This window comes from Sapajus apella, unplaced genomic scaffold (assembly GCF_009761245.1).
Source record: "Sapajus apella isolate SASKATOON/1434 unplaced genomic scaffold, GSC_monkey_1.0 scaffold23, whole genome shotgun sequence".
Lineage (NCBI taxonomy): Eukaryota > Metazoa > Chordata > Mammalia > Primates > Cebidae > Sapajus > Sapajus apella.
Genome location: NW_022436963.1, coordinates 9282703 through 9299487, shown reverse-complemented (window position 1 = coordinate 9299487; position 16785 = coordinate 9282703). Strand labels below are relative to the sequence as shown.

The following is a 16785-nucleotide window of genomic DNA, read 5'->3' as shown; positions in this document are numbered from 1 at the left end:
TACTTCACATACATAATCTTTTTAAGGTTCACACTACTACCACAAATGTAAGTATTATTCTCCCCATGTTATGAGAAAATGGAGACTCAGACAAAATGTGATTTGTGCAAGACAACAACAGCTGATAAACGGTAGAACCAAGATGCCAATACAGATGTTTTGCTTCAAATACCAAGTTCTTTTTATTTTCTGATCCTGCCATGTAGCACCTTTGAATAATTCTTAAATGTATCACTATAGGGTTGTTCAATTTCTAGCTGCAACGTTTAACATTTCTTTTTTTTTTTTTTTGAGACGGAGTTTCACTCTTGTTACCCAGGCTGGAGTGCAATGGCGCGATCTCAGCTCACCGCAACCTCCTCCGCCTCCTGGGTTCAGGCAATTCTCCTGCCTCAGCCTCCTGAGTAGCTGGGATTACAGGCACGCGCCACCATGCCCAGCTAATTTTTTGTAGTTTTAGTAGAGACGGGGTTTCACTGTGTTGACCAGGATGGTCTCGATCTCTTGACCTCGTGATCCACCTGCCTCGGCCTCCCAAAGTGCTGGGATTACAGGCTTGAGCCACCGCGCCCGGCCTATGTTTAACATTTCTTAATGACTCTATTATTACCAGTGAATAATCCTACTCTTTATTTAACCTGGAAGTGAACTGAACAAAACTGAAGATATTGCTTATAAATAGACTTATTTATATTCTTGAGGAAAACTGGAAGTAACTACAAAAAGCCATTTATTCCACTTGAAGTAAATATTGATACTAGACCTTACATTTAAAGAGACTGGACTGGCAAGTGACTTTCTTTTTAACAATAACCATATTAAAAGAGAAAAAAAAATGGAGCAGTAAGTTAAATAAAAGGCTAATAAAACTTGGAGGAAATAGCTGTTTTCTTTTAAACCCTGAAAAATACCAAATGTAGGTTATGTTGCATAAAGAGTCATTTTAAGAGAAGACTATTAACAATCCAATAGTAGAGTCAGCATTAAGAACTTCAATGATATTCAACTCAAACATGCATAGGGAGAGTAAAGTTATTTTATTAAATCATGCACATCACGTGTGTTAGTGCAAATAGTTTAATCTGTACTCCAGAAATTCTATTGTACTTTATATCTTTACAAAATAGATTTAAAACAATTATTTACTTTAAAAAATGTAATTCTGAAGTTAAGCATTTCAGAACAATATTTGCAATAACCTATATACAAGAGGTACTGGGTACCACTGGCATATTAGCATTCTGTGGTGGAGTGGCTTCCTGCAACAGAAAATGATGAAATGAACTATATGACAGTATTCTCTACAAGTCATTTGTGACTAATTCCTCCATAAATCTAGTGATCCTCCCAACAGTAATCCCAAATAGCTTAAAATATAACCTTTAAAGTATAAACAGTGACTGCCAAACATCACAAGGCAAATTATACCCTAAACTCCTATTTCAATATTTGGCTAGACTTGCGGATTGCCACAGAACATTCAAGCCAATTCACTGACATTCCCTCCCAGTCTTCATTGACTGAAAAATTTAACTATGTGATACTTTAGGATATTCTATGACCTAAATAAACTTTACTGACATAACTATGATGTCACACAAAACCATGGCTAAACTTTCACTTCTGTGTTTTAAATTTATAACATCAAGCAGTGTTTTTAGGTGCTTCATTGTGCATAGAACACTATTAATCTTGGGAATAGTGCTTTTCATTAATAGAAAGTCCCAATTAACAACAATAAAAAGAAAATAACCATTTGCATACCCAACCAGGAAATCTGTTGGTAGGTACAACAGCTCACCCTGAACATGAATTAGCTCTGACACATCATAAACCAAATTAGGTCAATACAAGCTTATCGAAAGAGATATTAATACTTTCTTCAATTAAACATGCTTGGAGGAATAGATGATAGAAAAAAAATCATGCTTCCTAAAATGCTGTATATGAGAAAGTAACTTGGCTTTTAAAGAAAAATATCTCTTTAAATACATGAGGTTTAATAAATTACATTCCAATTGACTCAACAGTTTGGTTGACTGCACTGAAATTGTGTAATTACTATGTTTTTGCTCCCAGAAATACTTCAGTTTGCTCAAGAAAATACACACTCTCATGGAAAGTTTTTCAAAGTTGATGTCCTCCACATCTTCAAGTCTCATTAAGGCTGAACAAGCGTGCACATATTCCCCAAATTATCACCATAACAGTTTATTTTCCAAATGTATTTTTCCTTTAAAAAAAAAAAAATCCACGCAATTAGTTTTCTCTAAGTCTTGTTCCCAATAGCTCAGTGGTTTTATAACAAGTAAAAATGGCGTAAATATGTAAAAAATATATATATATGTGTATATATTTCAAACTGATAGGCACTGAGCACACAGGGCCTCTCTTCCCATGTATGTACTGGTTGTTTGGTTTGGGTAATTATCAAATCAGAAAAATGAATTATCTGGTCATCAGACTTCAGAGTAAAATACTCATAAATTTAATGCTATAAATAATCTGGTGTACCAAGAAGCCTACTTTAGGCCACCATAATATTCAGAATCTCAACATACTAATTTAAAAATTACATGAAAAATTGCAAGCAAATTATTGCTTACAGTAAAGTCACAATTTTATATCTTCTTTATAGACAGATACATTTTATATAATTTAAAGCAATGACCCTACAGCTGTATTCTTGTACTTCTGCTGTTTTAAAAGAGGTAAAAAGGAAGAAAATGGTTCTGTTTGTCCCCAGCATGAGTATGATGCCAGCTTCTAGAGGGAGGACGGTGTACGGACTCAAGGAACGCTCTCATGGAGAAGCTCTGGCCAGACCTGGCACATACAGCACAATGGCTGTTACTGCAACCAGGGCAGCCAACATGGGCATCCAGGGCCAGGGTTTCTGTGTGGAAAGAAACCAAGAGTCAATATCACATTCTCTCCTCTCTTTTCATACCTATTAACCCCTTGGTTTCAGAGAGTCCTGAATATTTAACAGAATACTGGAAAAATCTTATTTTTGCATCATAAAAATAAAGTTAAAAAAAAAAAAGTGAGAGAGTGTAGGTATAAGGAGAGCCATAATAGCAGGACCACCAATTTGGAAGTCTAATATATCACAAGAAAGTCCTGGGAAGTTTTCAACTTTGTTACAGTTGAAACCTAATAGTGACTTCTAAGAAAACCTGTGGGCTCTGCCTGCATTATTTACTCTGGTATCCATATATTCCAATATAACTGATGTATATAGATACCTGTAGTATGTTTCTGCCTAAAATGTTTATTTCTTGATTAGAGCCAGACTCCATGTTGGGATATTTTATTCAAGGGGATGATAGTGGCTAAGGTGACAAGGCTTTGGTCTAGGCTTTGGTCCTCTAACTTGAAACCACAGAAGACAAAATCAAATAGGGTTCAAGATGGAGAAGTAACATTAGAGATCCTGCCTGTCTGATAATTCTGGTAAAGACTCTGTTCAGTGTAATAAAGCCACATGATCATCTCATATGCTCTACTAACATGCATGCCAGTTAGAGGCAAGCATGGACGGGCTGTTGCCTGCTAACTTTAAGAGGGCTTTATAAGATTAGCTTGCTTTGGTTGACATTTTTATTTTTACTTGTATTCCAAGAGTGTTATTGAGAAAAACTGGTTTTTCTTTTTTTCTTCTTCTTTTTCTTTTTTTTTTTTTTTTTTAGCTATGGCAGAGAAAAACTGGTTTTTAAAGAAATATTCTGATGTTGCAGGTCAGGGCTCAGAAAGAAATGGGATACGTTTATATCCTTGCAAGTACATAATAGGGTTGAGATTGTAAGCCAATGGTTCATTAGGCTAATCTCATTTTTTTTCATCTCCATAGCCATAGTATAAATAGGGAAAGGGTTGAAACAAAGAAAATCTACACTATGAAAAGGAAGAGGATAAGGAGGAAGGGGAAGAAAGCTGGCTGAAAACTTGAAAGAGGCAAACTCTTCATTTCTCATTTAAATCTGATTAAACACATAATTGGAAAGGGTACTAATATTGCAGAAATTCATAGTGTACTCCAGTTTGCTACAGATCAAGACAGTTAAAAGAAGCATATTAACAACTGGTTAGGTTGGAATTAACTCATGGTTAGCATTACTACAAAGTAAACAAGACAAAAAGTTATGGGATTAGTTGACTGTTGAATTCACTGGTATGACACAAATACACAGCATACTAAATGAAGGGTTTGCTTCAGGTAACAAAATACCTGTGTGTTTTTGCCATGCACTATATTACAAATACGGCACAAACAGGTGACGGGGACAAACAGACAAGGACTCAACGGTAGTGCTTGTACCTTTCTCTACCACAATGGACCGAAACACCAAAACAGGAAAGCCAGGAATAGGCCGATGAATACGGCTGGGACGGGTTGTAATATGGAAGGCTAAAGAAGGGAAGGCATATTAAAATCATTTTATGCTATGAATATAATCAGATAAGAGGATTCAGACCCCAGTGGGGTGGGAGGCAGGGAAGAAAGACTGAAGCAATAGAAGTATACCATTCAGGTTTTGCACAGATTCAAACATTTTAAAGACATCTAACACAATCCTGAACGACAGACTGGGGTATGCAAGTTGGGAAACTATCAGTTTAAAAGGAACAGCTAGGCTGGGTGTGGTGGCTCATGCCTGTAATCCCAGCACCTTGGGAGGCTGAGGCAGGTGGATCACCTGAGGTCAGGAGTTTGAGACTGGCCTGGCCAACATGGTGAAATGCTGTCTCTACTAAAAATACAAAAGTTAGCCGGTCATGGTGGTACACACCTGTAATCCCAGCTACTCGGGAGGCTAAGGTAGGAGAATCACTTGAACCAGGAGGCTGAGGTTACAGTGAGCTGAGATCATGCCACTGTAATCCAGCTTGGGTGACAGAGACTCCATTTCAAAAAAAGAAAAAAAGGAACAGCTGAAGGCAACGGGCAATGTGGGTATACCTAACATTCTAATGAAATGTAGCACATGAAGACAGAGCAAGCCAGGCATGGTGGCTTATGCCTGTAATCCCAGCACTTTGGGAAGCTGAGGTGGGCAGATTGCTTAAGGCCAGGAGTTTGAGACCAGCCTGCGCCACATGGCAAAACCCCGTCCCTACAAAAAATAAATGAGTTGGGCATGGTGGTGCACGTCTGTAATTCTAGCTACTTGGGAAGCTGAGGTCGGAGGATCACTTGAGCCGGGGAGGTCAAGGCTATAGTGAGTTGAGATCATGCCACTGCACTCCAGCCTGGGTGACAGAGCAAGACCTGGTCTCCAAAAAAAAAAAAACAAATAATGACCAACACTGCACCGCTAGCTGATGCTCTCTGCTTGATAGTACACATTTTTGCTCAATACCTGAAACCCATTATTTCACAATATACTCCCTCAGCAATGGTTAAGGGTTATTTTATTCCTCTAACAAAATCTTTTCTTTTTTTCAACCAAAGCTCTTTTGCTTATTAGATTATACTACTTTCCAGCTTAAAAATAAGTGCCCTGTGATAATGCATGTTTCCTAAATCAGGCAAGAAATGTGACAATATATGATAAAGGTTTGGTATATAAAGACAGGCAGGGCTGGGTGCGGCGGCTCATGCCTGTAATCCCAGCACTTTGGGAGGCTGAGGTGGGTGGATCACCTGAGGTCAGGAGTTCGAGACCAGCCTGACCAATGTGGAGAAACTCCATCTCTATTAAAAATACAAAATTAGCCGTGCGTGGTGGCACATGCCTATAATCCCAGCTACCCAGGAGGCTGAGGCAGGAGAATCATTTGAACCCAGGAGGTGAAGGTTGCAGTGAGCCGAGATAATGCCATTTTACTCCAGCCTGGACAAGAGTGAACTCCGTCTGGTCTTGAACTCCTAACCTCAGGTGATCCTCCTGCCTTGGCCTCCCAAAGTGCTGGGATTACAGGCATGAGCCACTGCGCCTGGCTGCAAAGTTACTTTTGAAAAGGTTCTAAATAGTACATTCTGATTATGCTAGATGTCTTCATGGGTTAATTTAGCAGTAGACTGAAATTCCATAATCCCAGGGATATGAATTAATACAAAAGAGAGAAGTAACCAAACCATTATGATCTGATTTTAGAAGAGTTTGTAATCTACATTTTGAAAAGTAAATGCAAACCATTTTTGCTTAGCATAAAGCCTCCACACCCAGTTTATCAACTTCTAAAAGGCTTCCACCTAAACAGCAAGCCTTTATTGTCTACAAACTGCAAAGGACAACTGGACACAACTCATGAGCATTCTGTGTGCAAATGAATAACAGGATGGCCATGCAACATCATTCTTTTGTACTTGTGCTGCAGGGTAAGCAGAGTGGCTTCCTCCATAGGAAGCATGTGGCTCACGCACACTGCAGTGTCCAAGCCATGACAGCAGTTTCAAATAAGTGAGAGCACAACCAACCACGCCAAACATCTATCAGTTAGGGCCCACAAAGGTAATGATCACTAAAACGTACAACACAACATTAATTTAGTATAACATCTTTTTAAAGACCATCTTTCTAGCAAATGAAAAACAAAAAAAATTAAAGTCAATTTATACCAAAATCTTCATCTGTCTCTTTCTCTCTCACAGCCCTACAGAAACTCACCAAATATTTTCTAATACTTACAGAACGCAAAAGAGACACTAAGCTTTTTAGAAATTGTGCCTCAGTGAGAACATTATTGGTATATAATGAAAACCATTAATAAGTCTTGATTTTTTTGATATAGCCAAATGCTAATTATCAACATGTACTACCGTCTCTTAAATGGGTCGCTGGTAGTATAGTGCTTCATTTCCCAGCAGGGCATAAACAAGAGCCAGACAATGGCTTAGTGACAGAGCTTCAGACTCATCTGGGAAAAGCTGACAGTTCTTAGGCAAGCTGCTTTATTGCAAACAAGGCTCTTCCTCCAGGCAGTCCCGAGGCTCTTGGGGTATAGGTTAAAGGTACAAATTCTTTTTCAAAAATTTGACAGCATAATGATTCTGTCATGGAATTTCATAATTGAAAGCTTATTTCATTTGTACCATTTGCTTCACAAATCAGTGATAAAGTCCTCTGAAAATCAATTTCAATCTCTCATCTGCCTCTCAATCAAAGCTAAGCCAAGTTTGCAAAGACTTACATTATTTCCTTTCTCTCGGAGCAGCTTCAGGTTGTTTTTACATTGTTTGAGCTCATCTGTGATTGACTGCTTTTCCTGCTCAGTCTTTTCAAACTTCAACTTCAGTTCTGAGAGTACAGTCTGTGTCTTTTCATACTAAAGGCAAAGAAAAAAAAAAGTGTGCAGATTCAACTTAAAATGAGTATGAAGGTATGGTTCTAGTCAGGCTTATATGCCAGATCCTATTTAGTCACGTGGAACACTAAAGACAAGTATTTTTGTTAAAGGAGGAATAACTTGCACTCATAAGAAGAAGTCTTTTGGTCAGGCGCAGTGGCTCACACCTATAATCCCAGCAGTTTGGGAGGCCAAGGTGGGTGGATTATGAGGCCAGGAGTTTGAGTCCAGCCTGACCAGCATGGTGAAACTCCATCTCTACTAAAAATACAAAAATTAGCCAAGCATGGTGGCGTGCACTGGTAATTTCAGCTACCCAGGAGGCTGAGGCAGGAGAATCACTTGAACCTGGGAGGTGGAGGTTGCAGTGAGCTGACATTGCGCCATTGAACACTCCAGCCTGGGCAACAGAGTAAGACTCCATCTCAAAAAAAAAAAAAAAAAAAAAAAAAAAAAAAAAGGTCTTTAATGTTGACTTGATTCTATGTAAGAATTTTCTGGCCCTGGAATAAAAAAAAAATTAAGAGTAATCACCATTTTGTCATCTGTTTTTAATATAAAGGATCACTTTTTCCACCAAGTAAGTGTAGGAGAAAAGAAAAACTTCAAACTGAGCAAAAGAAAAGTAGGTGAAGAAAAATCCCATAGCCTAATTAAGTGGCAATGTTAGGAAGCCTGAGTTTGTATAATGGTAAGCAGTGTCAGCCAAGCTATTTTACTCTTGAAGTAAAAATTACTCTTGAAGTAATTCCTCCACCTAGTATGGAAGCGAAAAGAAAAAAAAAAGTATTAATTCCCAATAGGTTTCCCTTTACCCAGCATTACTGGGTATTAAAGTGTTCTGGATAAGTGAATTTTCTAGGCAAATGAAGAAAATAAATGTATCTGAAGTACACACCACTATGACTGGGAAATATCTATTCTTCCACTTCAAACTTAGGTATCAGCCGGGCATGGTGGCTCACACCTGTAATCCCAGCAATCTGGGAGGCCAAGGTGGGCAGATCACCTGAGGTCAGGAGTTTGAGCCTGGCCAACATGGCAAAACCCCATCTCTACTAAAAATATAAAATTAGCCAGGCATGGTGGTGCATGACTATAATCCCAGCTACTTGGGAGGCGGAGGCAGGAGAATCGCTTGAACCTGGGAGATCAAGGTTAGAGTGAGTTGAGATTGAGCCACTGTACTCTAGCCTGAGCAATAAGAGTGAAACTCCATCTCAAAAAACAAACCAAAACAAAAAACTTAGGTATCAACTAAAAGTCATTTTAAAAAAATCTGTTTCTGGTAGAAATTTTATTTTTATTATTTATTTTTTGAGATGGAGTCTTGCTCTCGCACCCAGACTGGAGTACAGTGGTGCAATCTCGGCTCACTGAAACCTCCACCTCCCAGGTTCAAGCAATTCTCCTGCTTCAGCCTCCTGAGTAGCTGGGATTATGGGTGCCTGCTACCACGTCTGGCTATGTTTCATACTTTTAGTGGAAATGAGGTTTCACTATGTTGGCCAGGCTGGTCTCGAACTACTGGCCTTGGGTGATCTGCCTGCCTTGGCTTGCCTCCCAAAGTGCTGGGATTACAGGCATGAGCCACCACGTCCCGCCTGTTTCTGGCAGAAATTTTTAAATAGTAAAACATGTCATTTTTTGCTTTGAAAAACAATTCATTGTATATAATTTGACATTCAGGTAGAGTCAAATCTTTTTATTTGTATTTTTTTTTATTTTTTATTTTTTGAGACGGAGTTTCACTCATGTTACCCAGGCTGGAGTGCAATGGCGCGATCTCGGCTCACCGCAACCTCCGCCTCCTGGGTTCAGGCAATTCTCCTGCCTCAGCCTCCTGAGTAGCTGGGATTACAGGCACGCGCCACCATGCCCAGCTAATGTTTTGTATTTTTAGTAGAGACGGGGTTTCACCATGTTGACCAGGATGGTCTCGATCTCTTGACCTCGTGATCCACCCGCCTCGGCCTCCCAAAGTGCTGGGATTATAGGCTTGAGCCACCGCGCCCAGCGAGTCAAATTTTTAAAGACAGACTGTCTTTTAAAAGTAAGACCAATGTGAAACATAGTATGGCTTACCCCTACTTTAAATGGTGCCAGAAGGCTGAAATTCTAGACTGATTCCACTTCAAGATATTGCATCTTACATGCAAGCTGGGCTTACAGTCAGAGCAGAGATTGTTCTGCTGCTGGCTGTGCCTTTGTCTCCACTTTGCTGCCCCACTCTGCTGCCCACTCTGCCATCTCTCTCTCTCTCTCTCCCTTTTTTTTTTTTGAGACGGAGTCTCACTCTATCACCCAGGCTGGAGTGCAGTGGCATGATCTTGGCTCACTGCAACCTCCACCTCTCAGGTTCAAGGGATTCTCGTGCCTCAGACTCCCGTGTAGCTGGGACTACAGGCATGCACCACCAAGCCTGGCTAATAGTTTCGGTATTTTTAGTAGAGATGGGGTTTCACCTTGTTGGCCAGGCTGGTCTCAAACTCCTGACCTCAACTGATCCACCCACCTTGGCCTTCCAAAGTGGTGGGATTACAGGCGTAAGCCACTGTGCCCAGTCCCACTTTGCCGCCTCTGAAGGTTTTAGAAGGAAGATGGACAAAGTTTGAATATAAAATAAATATACCATGGGTAAGGCATACCAGAAAGGTTCCTCCTTATCCCTAAATATAGCCCATGAGGGTAGAAAGTTTCCAGTTCCTTTCTACCTATATCCTATAAATTCTTCAATAAAGGAAACCTTTATAACAGTGCTTCTGAAATATACAAATACCTTAGAATGACTAATTAGAAGCCCATCATTATGCTCAACAAAGATAAATATTAACAAGGAATGTAAATGTATAAAAACATTAGACAGGAGAGATGAGGCTTAGGGTCAACACAGAGGTCACCAGAAAAAGAGAAGAAAGACATGGGTACAGAGAGGGAGGTAAAATATGAAAGATATTTCCTGTTACCTAACAATACTCCCACTACAAGCCTGGATAGTATGCCAGAGAATGAACTAAAGGAGTAAAATTCATGGACTTTATGATAGCTTTTTTCAATTGACTGTGAGGGTCTGTGGACTTCCTCCCAGAAGGCAGAAGATTACTGGCACACTGCCAAGGCAAAGTCAGTGTATGTACACTAGTTTCTGCAAATTAGAACATAACAAATTCTCAACGACCCATGATCTGATTCTTAACAGTGACTAATAAAGAATAAGTAAAAAGTACTTTATTGACAAGTTTTCCCTTACTTTCCTTTTCCACCATTCTTACATTCAGTCTGCCCTGTGCACCAAAGCAATTAATCATTTCTCCATTCCAGGAGTTGTGAACCAGAACCACAGGAAGGCAGCTCAACCAGGGGCATCCTGTTGCTTACCTCCAGCATGTGAGAAAGTGGCAAGGACTCTGGCCCCATGCGAAGAAGATGAAGCCAAATAACTTTCTTGAGTCAGTGTTTGTAGGGTGGTTTGTGTGCTCAATGTTCTATAATTTTTTTTTTTTTTTTTTTTTGGGGTTGAGTTTTTGCTCTTATTTCCCAGGCTGGAGTGCAATAGCATGATCTTGGCTCATCACAACCTCCACCTCCCAGGTTCAAGTGATTCTCCTGCCTCAGCCTCCTGAGTAGCTAGGATTATAGGCATGTGCCACAATGCCTGGCTAATTTTATATTTTTAGTACAGACAGGGTTTCTCCATGTTGGTCAGGCTGGTCTCAAAGTCCTGACCTCAGGTGATCCACCTGCCTCAACCTCCCAAAGTGCTGGGATTACAGGTGTGAGCCACCGTACCCAGCCTATGAATTCTTCAATTACAGATGTTCCTACTAAATTAAAATATATTGATGCTTTCTTTTTTTTAATTTTTCTTTGTTTTACTGCAAGATATATTGATGCTTTCTAAAGTCAAATATAAAGATGGTATATCATTATTTGCTTTTAATACTGAGGATTAAGATTTACTTTTTTTTTTTTGAGATGGAGTTTCACTCTGTCACTCAGGTTAGAATGCAGTGGCACAATCTCGGCTCACTGCAACCTCCACCTCCTTGGTTCAAGTGATTCTCCTGTCTCAGCCTCCTGAGTAGCTGGGATTACAGGCGTATGCCATCACACCCGGCTACTTTTTGTATTTTTAGTAGAGACAGGTTTTCATCATATTGTCAGGCTGGTCTTGAACTCCTAACCTGCCTTGGTCTCCCAAACTGCTGGGATTACAGGTGTCAGCCACTGCGCCCGGCCAAGATTTCCTTTTTGCATGTACTTTTTATTTGTGAAATATTCATATAAAAGCTGCCGCATATGTAAATTTCAGTTTGTGGAACAAAGGTCATCTATTGCAGCCTTGCTTTGGATATCATTTTTGCTCCATCTTGCTAACTCTCAGGTGACAAACGAGCTTGGTCCTGATTAAGAGGGAAATATCACACCATATTACCAACACCTTTGGTTGTTCTTCATAAAAAGAATCTTATCTGGGCTTGCTTAGCTTGTCATATCTTAGCCTGTTACAACGCTGAAAATACATAATTAGATACTGTGCATATTAAGCATGATTCTGTGAAAGAAAGGAGAACAAAGGGGAAATGTTGAAGGGGAATATGTGTGCATTAATAAAAGGCAATAATTCCTTTGCAGTGGATTACTTCAAACATGAAGACAGAGACAGGAACCTCATTAAAGAACATTTTAGTTATAGTATATAGCTATAACTAAACTATAGTATATAGTATCCAACATGTTGACATCTGGACAAACAGAAAGAGCAATTTCACATTACAAAGGAGTGTGATGAGTACACATCATTTCACAATGGAAACCAGTGAACAAGAAAATAGAAAAGAAACATACCAACAAGATCAGACATATTTTTAAATGTGCTGCATTTAATGCAATCCAAGACTATCAACAATTAAGATGCTGTGACAACATGCCACTGCCATTTGTGGAAACAGTTAAAGCATTTTGCACTGATGACTCAGTGACCACAAACAGGCAAACAATTAATGCAACAAAATGGCTAATGCGTTCATAGTAACATACAACAGAATAATCTTCCAACCACAGCATTCTTCCCAGAGTTTGAAAGAATTATGGCATATGGACTGGAAGGACACAAAGTGCTTACAGTATTAAATACCAAGATATTTACTTTGGCACAAAATTTGTGTTCCAACCAAATAAAATGAGATTTCTTCTAAAACACATATCTTTAGTAAGGTAAAAACGAACACATTACAAAATTGATATGTCCACAAGAAATTAAAAAAATTTTACAGTATTTTTTCATTAGGAACAAACATAAAGACAGAAGAAAAGCAATCATTGCCAAATTTAGGAAACTACAAGGAAAGAAAAGTGCAAAGAAAAACTGCATTGATTAAGCAGATCTTCTAGAAACAACTTTGGGAAAGTTCATTTAATATTAAAGACAAAGAGTTGTCTTCAGCTTCCTTCTAATTCATAAAGAATCCTTTTAAGAAAGTTTACAACTGGGGTGGTCCTTGATCTACAGATCAAGCTGTATCAGCCTTCCTCATCTCCCGAGCTGGCCAGGAGTCAATGCAGGGAGTGGTATGAGGCCAGCAGGACTGAAGGCAGCTCTTACTGCCCTGCTGTCAACTTCAAGGCTTTGGGAAGTGAAATATACTTATCTTGCTCAGGAAGAAATTGGGTAGGGTTTCTGTTCCAAAGTCAACCTTTATGACTTCAACACAAATTTTTAAAAAGCACCACTCAAGTCAAGGTTTTAAGCAGAATGACATGAAAAGTGAGCATGCACATTTATGAATAAGGTGAAAAGGGGGTAGGAGGAAGAAAATAAAAGGCCACAGAACATGTGTCTGGTTGGCTGCCTGGCTATTAGGCGAATTTTAGTAACTTGTCAGGCCATTATTTACCTGAGGGGTTCAGACAGCATTATATTATGGCCTCAGTTTGCTTTCTAAAAGTATTCTAAGTTACATACGATATTCTCTTTCAAAGTTAAACAATAAATCGAGAGACCTGGTACAAAGGGTTTCTCATATAACTGAACTTGTAGAGAAAAATTAAAATGTAGTTTTGTATATTCATATTTTTGAGACCAACCCTATTGAAGAATTCTCTCTATATGGACCATAATACGCAGCTAGAAATCACCAAGCAGAGATGTTCCAAGTATCAATTTTGTGATGGGTAATGTGACTTTCACTTGCCTTTATTTCTAACTAGCATGGATATCTGATTTGCTTTTGGCTTTAAGTCCAACCATAATTGGGCTTATAACGTCTTTTCGCTTTACCTCTTTCTGTACATCCTTTGCTTGGTTTTCAGCCTTACTGAGAAGAGTTTTTAAATCAGTTGAATCCCGAAGATGCTGTTCTTTCAAGGATCCCACTTGATTCTCAAGCTCTTTCCTAGACATCTGAAGGATGCTGAGATCACTGGTAAGCTCTAAACTCTGCTTCTGAGAACTGCAATATAAATATTGACAGATAGTTATTCACAGGTAGAAACTGGACACAGAAAGAAGTCCAATTTCTTATACATTTCACTAGAAGGGACAGAGTGGATTTCAGAGAAAAAAAGAAAAGTATAAAAAAGAATGAAATATTTTCATTGAATACGCAAAAGGCATCAAAACACTAAAAAAATGCACGTTTAAAGGTGTATCCCATCAGATATACACAAAGCTTGAAAATTAAAAAAAAAAAATAGAAGGTAATTAACTGTATATTTTGTTGTATCAAATTGTATTAATTTTATAATAAAAAGTTTCAGTGTAGTTCTTTTTTTTTTTTTTTTTTTTTTTTTTTTGAGACGGAGTTTCGCTTTTGTTACCCAGGCTGGAGTGCAATGGCGCGATCTCGGCTCACCGCAACCTCCGTCTCCTGGGTTCAGGCAATTCTCCTGCCTCAGCCTCCTGAGTAGCTGGGATTACAGGCACGTGCCACCATGCCCAGCTAATTTTTTGTATTTTTAGTAGAGACGGGGTTTCACCATGTTGACCAGGATGGTCTCGATCTCTTGACCTTGTGATCCACCCGCCTCGGCCTCCCAAAGTGCTGGGATTACAGGCTTGAGCCACCGCGCCCGGCCGGTCAGTGTAGTTCTTCTACAGGAAAAGAATACAAATATTTCAACAATTTCTCCTAAGTTTAAGTAATTGACAAATAGAATGGGGATCAGAAACTTAAAGCTTAGGAGCCACTGCCAACTCAAGTAAAGATAAACCTATTCAAATGAGAAGACACACCAAATTAAGAAAAGAGCATAAGACAAAGAAGTAGGAGGCTGAGTTCTAGACACCCCCAGCTCTGCTACTGTTTAGCTGGGGGATGTTAAGCAAGTCACTTAACTGGTACATTTCATTTACAGAGTAAACATTTTCTGAGCTCTTAGACCTGTATTAGGTACCATGTTATATAGACATAACTAACACAAGGACAGTCTCAGTGTCCTTCACTGCCAAATAACAGGATTGAACTCATTAACTTCTGAGGCTGCTTCCAAGGCTAAATTCTATGATCACTTTTTTTTTTTTTTTTTTTGAGACGGAGTTTCGCTCTTGTTACCCGGGCTGGAGTGCAATGGCAGATCTCGGCTCACTGCAACCTCTGCCTCCTGGGTTCAAGCAATTCTCCTGCCTCAGCCTCCTGAGTAGCTGGGATTACAGGCACGCGCCACCATGCCCAGCTAATTTTTTGTAGTTTTAGTAGAGACGGGGTTTCACCATGTTGACCAGGATGGTCTCGATCTCTTGACCTCGTGATCCACCTGCCTCGGCCTCCCAAAGTGCTGGGATTACAGGCGTGAGCCACCGTGCCCGGCTATGATCACTTATAATTTGATGTTAAAAAAATCTGACTTAAAATATATGAGAACAGCTTGATATGTGTGAAGAGAAATTCCTTATTCAATTCCTTCTTCCATAGCCCAGACAACAGAGAATAAAAGGTCTGTATAGTATAGCTGTGTAAGGGAATTTGGCTCCACTACATAGCTATAGGAGTATAAGGTTTTCAAGGTGACAGTTTTACATCTTTCAAAATGGATCAATCAAAAAATCACACTCACGGCCGGGCGCGGTGGCTCAAACCTGTAATCCCAGCACTTTGGGAGGCCGAGGCGGGTGGATCACAAGGTCAAGAGATCGAGACCATCCTGGTCAACATGGTGAAACCCCGTCTCTACTAAAAATACAAAAAATTAGCTGGGCATGGTGGTGCGTGCCTGTAATCCCAGCTACTCAGGAGGCTGAGGCAGGAGAATTGCCTGAACCCAGGAGGCGGAGGTTGCGGTGAGCTGAGATCGCGCCATTGCACTCCAGCCTGGGTAACAAGAGCGAAACTCTGTCTCAAAAAAAAAAAAAAAAAAAAAAAAAATCACACTCACTACTGTAACTGAACTACTATAGAGTCTGAATCCTGTTCTGATTGTATGCTTCACAGATTCTTTGGAGTGGGTCTGATGTTGTCAAGCCAATACAGCTAGGAATTAAATGACACATAAGACCCTGTAAAGGAAAACTAGCTTCTAAATACTGCTTAAATGCTGGGGAGTCTTATCAAGTAAATTTGGGGCATCAGAAAAGTTTAAGAAAAAGAACTAATCTGTCTTAAATACTTTAGGTGAGTTTAGGCAGATTATTTGACCAATGATCTAATATATTCCACCTTTCCGGGGCCTAATATTTTTAAACCATATGCTTCTACTCACAAGGAGTTTGTAGGCTTGCCTTTCAACACTTAAAACTTGAAATAACTGAAAACAGCCTTTAATAATCTGCCAGATTCCAAGTAATCACATCTTTAAAATAAGGGATCTAACCTGAATCTTTAATAAAATATCAATAATTTCAGAACAATAATAACTAAGATAAGCAACACTGGCAAAAAAATGGATATTTCTTGCTTGGCAGATTATTAAACTAAACAGTATTAATATCCTAATGTATTCTAAATGTAAAGAACTTGGGTATCTGCATCATAATCTTATGCACACTTCATACCAAACAATTTATCCAAATGTGCTGTCACACAGAAAATCAATTCATTCCTTATTTTATTTATTTATTCTTTTAAAGACAGAGTCTTGCTCTGTTGCCCAGTTTGGAGTGCTGTGGTGTGATCACAGCTCACTACCTTTGATCTCCTGGGCTTAAGTGATCCTTTTGCTTCAGCCTTCTAAGTAGCTGGGATCATAGGTACATGCCACTCCACCCAGCCTCCTTAATTTTTATATATAGGCCAGGTGTGGTGGCTTACACCTGTAATCCCAGCACTTTGGGCGGCCAAGGTGGGTGGATCACTTGAGGTAAGGAGCTGAAGACCAGCCTGGCCAACAGGATGAAACCCCATCTCTACTAAAAATACAAAAAATTTAGGTAGGCGTGATGGTGCATGCCTGTAATCCCAGCTACTCAGGAGGCAGAGGTGGAGGTTACAGTGAGCAGAGATCATACCACTGCACTCCAGCCTGGGCAACTGAGCATGACTCTACCTCAAAAAAAAT

At 39.5% G+C, this 16785-nt stretch overlaps 1 protein-coding gene across 18 annotated transcripts in view; it reads right to left on the bottom strand.

Moving 5' to 3' along the window:
* Nucleotides 1-1018: 1018 nt before the first annotated feature.
* The window catches only part of SLMAP (sarcolemma associated protein), a 169150-nt gene continuing 153383 nt past the window's right edge, over nucleotides 1019-16785 (bottom strand). For 15 of the 18 annotated variants that reach the window (XM_032289555.1, XM_032289568.1, XM_032289561.1 and 12 more), the window contains 3 exons: nucleotides 13574-13745; nucleotides 7138-7272; nucleotides 1019-2896 (listed from right to left, as the gene is read on the bottom strand). In XM_032289555.1, coding sequence (XP_032145446.1) covers nucleotides 2804-2896; nucleotides 7138-7272; nucleotides 13574-13745 — 400 coding nt within the window. In that variant the 3' untranslated portion in view covers nucleotides 1019-2803. Of the gene's footprint in view, nucleotides 2897-4321; nucleotides 4412-7137; nucleotides 7273-13573; nucleotides 13746-16785 lie in introns of all 18 variants that reach the window. The other 3 variants (XM_032289557.1, XM_032289569.1, XM_032289562.1) reach the window with 1 other exon arrangement.